This window comes from Austrofundulus limnaeus, unplaced genomic scaffold (genome assembly GCF_001266775.1).
Source record: "Austrofundulus limnaeus strain Quisiro unplaced genomic scaffold, Austrofundulus_limnaeus-1.0 Scaffold131, whole genome shotgun sequence".
Taxonomy (NCBI): Eukaryota; Metazoa; Chordata; class Actinopteri; order Cyprinodontiformes; family Rivulidae; genus Austrofundulus; species Austrofundulus limnaeus.
In genome coordinates, this window is record NW_013952533.1 from 1,064,656 (window position 1) to 1,069,533 (window position 4,878).

General features: G+C 40.2%; 2 protein-coding genes across 2 annotated transcripts in view; one reads left to right on the forward strand and one right to left on the reverse strand.

Annotated features, from left to right (window-relative positions):
- mrps11 (mitochondrial ribosomal protein S11) overlaps nucleotides 1–1,736 on the forward strand; it is a 6,753-nt gene extending 5,017 nt beyond the window's left edge. Inside the window, exon 6 of the mRNA XM_014015566.1 lies at nucleotides 1,558–1,736. Within this exon, the coding sequence (XP_013871020.1) occupies nucleotides 1,558–1,665 (108 nt within the window). The 3' untranslated portion in view covers nucleotides 1,666–1,736. The remainder of the gene's footprint in view (nucleotides 1–1,557) is intronic.
- A 911-nt stretch (nucleotides 1,737–2,647) lies between these two features.
- pdpr (pyruvate dehydrogenase phosphatase regulatory subunit) overlaps nucleotides 2,648–4,878 on the reverse strand; it is a 13,753-nt gene continuing 11,522 nt past the window's right edge. The window contains exon 18 of the mRNA XM_014015564.1: nucleotides 2,648–4,425. Coding sequence (XP_013871018.1) covers nucleotides 4,018–4,425 — 408 coding nt within the window. The 3' untranslated portion in view covers nucleotides 2,648–4,017. The remainder of the gene's footprint in view (nucleotides 4,426–4,878) is intronic.

Consider the following 4,878-nt stretch of genomic DNA (forward strand, 5'->3'; position numbering starts at 1 on the left):
GAATAGACCTTACCAGGGAGGCTTAAGAGTGTGACCCCACTGTAATTGGAGCACACCCTCCGGTCCCCCTTTAAACAGGTGGACCACCACCCCAGTCTGCAAACACTGAAATTCAGTGAGAAATCCATTTATTATTTCAGTTTAACCTAAAATGGTCTTGTACAATATAACAGAGTGTAATATAACAGTGAGGTAGTAAATACAGTATTGTTAGATGAACAGAAGCAGACAGTAATACTGAGCAGTCGAACTGATTTTAGTTTGAATAAACAAAGAGAAATTTTGCATTTTGATGTCAAGAGAACAAATATTCAGAAAAGCAGAAGTAAATTTAATTTGAAACCAAATTTCCACCATGRATATCAAAAATGTTTTAGAATAACTGCCTTTTCAAAATAAAAGAGTTTGTGGATTTGCGTGCTGAATAACACAGAAGTACTGTATACAACTTAACAAAATACTTAAATTATCTCTTTAAAGACACCACTTATAGCCAAAGACTGAATGTTTTTCGGAAATATTACCAGTGTTACTATAATTTCTCTCTAGAGATCTTCCAAGAGAGAATATGATCATGACAAAACCTTAAGTGGTAAAATGTCTTAAATCCACCTGTTATAGGTTGAATGATATAACGTGTTGGTTTAAGAACATTAATCATGTTCTGCGTCCTTTGGTATATTGAGCTCCAAGATTATTTAGAAACAGGCAGTTAGAGAATTGAGATTTGCTCTGCTGTATGCTGAACATATAACAACCAAACATAGTCATGAATTTTACAACGCCTGGTCAGGCAATAGTTCAGCTAATCACAAGACATTTACTTGATACAGTAACCAGCTTGTCAGTCCTTTAAAAGCTGCGTTCACACAGCTTGCAGTTGTGAAAATACAAAACACCTAAGGAGTTTTCTGAAACTAAAACTGGGTTAATAACAAGTGGATGCACTAATCAAACAATAATGCTTAATTGAATTTATTGAGGAAACCGTGTGTGTGTGTGTGCGTGTGTGTGTGTGTGTGTGTGTGTGTGTGTGCGTTGGACATTTTTTTCAGTGTGTTGTTGCAAAAAGGGTTAATATGAAAAATTGGATTTTCTATTGAAGTCGTTCAGAGACAAGGGATATCCGTGTTGTTTAATTACATCTATATGAAGATGTTGCCACTCTTACCATCTAATGTCTTCATTTTTGTTTTTTATTGAAATGAAGAAAAGGTCATTTTTGTCGATATTGTAATTACTGAAACAGACACGCACGTATGTGTCCGTCCTGTCCTTGAATGTTTGACAAGGAAGGATCACAGAGGGAAAATGAAGTAATTAAATGAAGTGAAACTAGTTTGGCGTCTTCTAAGAGTGACCCTGTTCTTTAATGATCTAGCATTCAGCACTTGTAAGCTTGTCGCTGCTTTGAGGAAACAACCATCTAATTAATTTCAGACTTTTTATTTTTTTTCTAATGAGGAGGATAATTAAAGCAGTCGCAAACATCTTGATCTATTCCCTTTAGCTTTCCTAATGACTGGATGTGTCTTTTTGTCTCTCTCTGTTGTGCAGTCTGCAATCAAAGGCTTGGCGATGGGAGGCCTGGAGGTAGTATCGATCACTGACAACACCCCCCTGCCGCACAATGGATGCCGCCCACGTAAAGCCAGGAGGTTGTGATGTCTGAGTACCGGAGTGCTTTGAAGAAGCTGTTAACTCGTCGTATGCTAATAAAGTATTTTTACGTGGAACTCCTGGCTCTGGGCTGACTTTATGTAATGCAGTTTTTGGGATGTAAGTGCAGGTGTTGCTCTTAACGAGCAAAGAGCAGATGTCTCGGCTCTCTGCCACCTGACACTTGTAGGTACTCTCATTGTTTGTTTATTACACAACAGCAGCATTGTGTAAAGAGCAATGAGCCGCTCAGAAACGTATTCAAACACAGAATACTTGGGTTTTTTTTTTTTTTAATACGTGGGAGTCTGGAAAAAAACAAAAGATTTTGTCTGCATATTTTGGTGAACAGATGAAGGAAATTGAACCTTGGATGATCAAGTGTTTAAAACATAGTTCCACATTTGCAGCATATTTATACATCTATGTTAAGCTTTGAAGCTGATCTGAGTATAAATGTAAAGAAAGGACGAATAAACTGTAGTTTCAAAGTATTTTTATTTAATAAGTTTGAGTTTTCTTTTTAACTTCTAGAATCTTTTTTTTTAGATGACATTTATTTTAAACTTTAAAAACAAATGTTCCAAAGCAGGACTTAAACTGATATTAAAAAATTATAATAAATGCTCTACACATTAGCCGGCAGCTTTCATTTTGTGCAAATGTTCCCCTCCACATTTACCATTCAGATGCTTAGTAATCATAAGGAAAAACTTAGTCATACCTGCTATAATGTGTTATCTATTTTGTCTAAAATCTGTAGGGCATGAAATGAGGCTGAAACATTAGGCACACAGACCATTACAGAACTCAGAGGTCTGACTCTGAAGCAGTGAAACAGCCTTTTGCCGTCCAGATGAAGTGATGCTGTCCTGCATCTATTCTGAAGGACACTGCAGCGCTCATGTAAAACACTGAAGTCCTCTTCTGCATTTTACAGTCGTTCTTTTTTTTCATGGAAGTGTACAGATTTGCAACGTAAGAGAACTCTTATGTAAACATGTTTATTGATGCAAAGAATTTTTTTATGATTGTTTTGCAACAGAGCAGCGGCAATTATTTTAATGGAAAACACTCATGACTGTTTCAAAGTGTTCAAGAATAAATTAAACTATTACTTGAGTTAAAGCCTTTAAAAAAACAGTAAGTTTTTTATGAGCTGATATTTGAAATAATTAATCTGCAATATTCCAAACAAAAACTGTTGCATGGAGTCATTACTTTTCAGTTTTCCTATAATGATGTTTTTTCTGTGCATCTTCAAGTCTAAAGACAAAAGATGATCACAAAATCTGAGAAATGCTGTTTGATCCAACTGTCTCTCTTGATAGTTTTTAAATCTCAGAGCAACACAATACATTCCCATAAAACCTCTTCGTAAATCCTCCCAACATGGAAAATGATGCACACTTGTTGGTGAAATGACTCGAAACTCATAATAAAATATAAACAGTACTAAAAATGGAGATTCTTATACACGCTAACTATACAAAAATACATTTTTATTTCAAAATGCAACAAAATCCTTTTTTACACAAACTTCAAAACATGGGATGGCCGATATGCTCCCACATTAACCACATACTCGAAAAGCAGACCGATACAACTAAATTGAAACCTTAAAAGTGCATCAATGTTTCAAAACAGCCACAAAACCTAAATAACCACTCCGGTTATATCATGAGAAATGTCTGCATGAGCTCTGCACACAGCAGGACGACACAGCAGCTCACAGCTGATGAAGACTACCAAAGAAGTGACGAGGTGCAAGGTGGCACATACCATGCTGGATTAATCAGAATCCCAGACTCCTTTGAGCCTTTTTCCCCTCATGTAAATGAACGTTTTAAGGATTTTCTCAAGTCTAGTGTTGTGAAGCTGAGAACAGTGAAGACGATAAGCTGATACGTGACTGATTCATGTTAGAGCGGCAGACCACACTAGACTCATTCAGTGTGCATCCAGGAAGCTTTACAAAGTACCTAAAACACGAGCAGGAGTTTCGTCAAAATCTCATCCGAGTGTCTCAGAAACTCAGCATCAGCTAGTGTTGATCTGGACTTGATAACGACGCAGAGCTACAGACTGCAGCACCGAGTGGACTGAGTGTGGATCAGAGTGGGCTGAAAACTACAGCAGACTTTGATGAACTCAAGTGTTTGGTGCTTTCTTTTAAATATTGCACTTAAAAAAAACGAATAAGACAAGTTAGAAAATTAAATCTTAGCAAAACAAGAAGAGTTTGTCCATCTAGCCCTCACATCAGGAGCTGTAAAGGGGAGCAGATGTTGGCACTGTCAGGTTAGAGCAGGAGTGGATGTGATGAACTGGTGGGAGTGTCTCAGAGGGTGGGCCGCCTCACTTCCCCTGGAGGTTGCTGAGCTCCATGTCCACCTTCCTCCGCTTCTGCTGGGCGAAGAGGGAGCTGAAGGGGTACAGCTTGGCTTTGGCCGGGTAGCGCTGGCCGGCTATGTCCACCTCGTAGTCGCCGCGGTTGATGAAGTCCGGGGTGATGGGCGTGGGGAGCCCTTCGGGCCCTGGCGGCGGGGACACGTAGCCCAGGCAGACGTGGCGCTCCARGGTGTAGCTGTACGCGCTGCTGGTGGTCGTCCCGGCCAGCTGAGCGTTGCGGAAGATCGGCTCGCCCCACCACGGCCACAGGTCCAGCTCCGTGTCGTGGTCCTCCAGGACCAGCATGATGAACCTCCGGAACACGCCTTCCTGGCGCTGCTGCAGCAACGCCTCGCGGCCGAGGAAATGAGTGTCCTGATGAAGAGGAGCACAGAGGGAGTAAACAAAACAGTGAGAGAAGGGGAAGTAAAACAAGAAAGAAGTGATGAATAAAAATGAACAAGGGGCAGAAACAAGAAAGGAACGTGAAGCTTTRTCTAAAAACAGCTCATGAAATCAGTGCTGAACTGTGGGACCCTTCTTATTTAAATTGCGCTGCTAAAAATAACAGCTGCAAGCAGCAGAAAACAGCTGGTATCTCACAATTATCACAATGAGACTRTTGCTAAACTTTGTAACTGCAGATATTAAAACTGCTGTGTGTTTACCTGAAGACAGGTGACAAATTTTCCCCTCCAACTCCCCAGAAAAAGACCACTTATAATCCAGACTGAGCAGGGTTCGACAAATCTTATTGCCCGACTGCCCGGGGCAGGTAAAACCCATTGTCGGGCAGGTGGGTGTATCCCAATTTCTGCCCGACTGGGC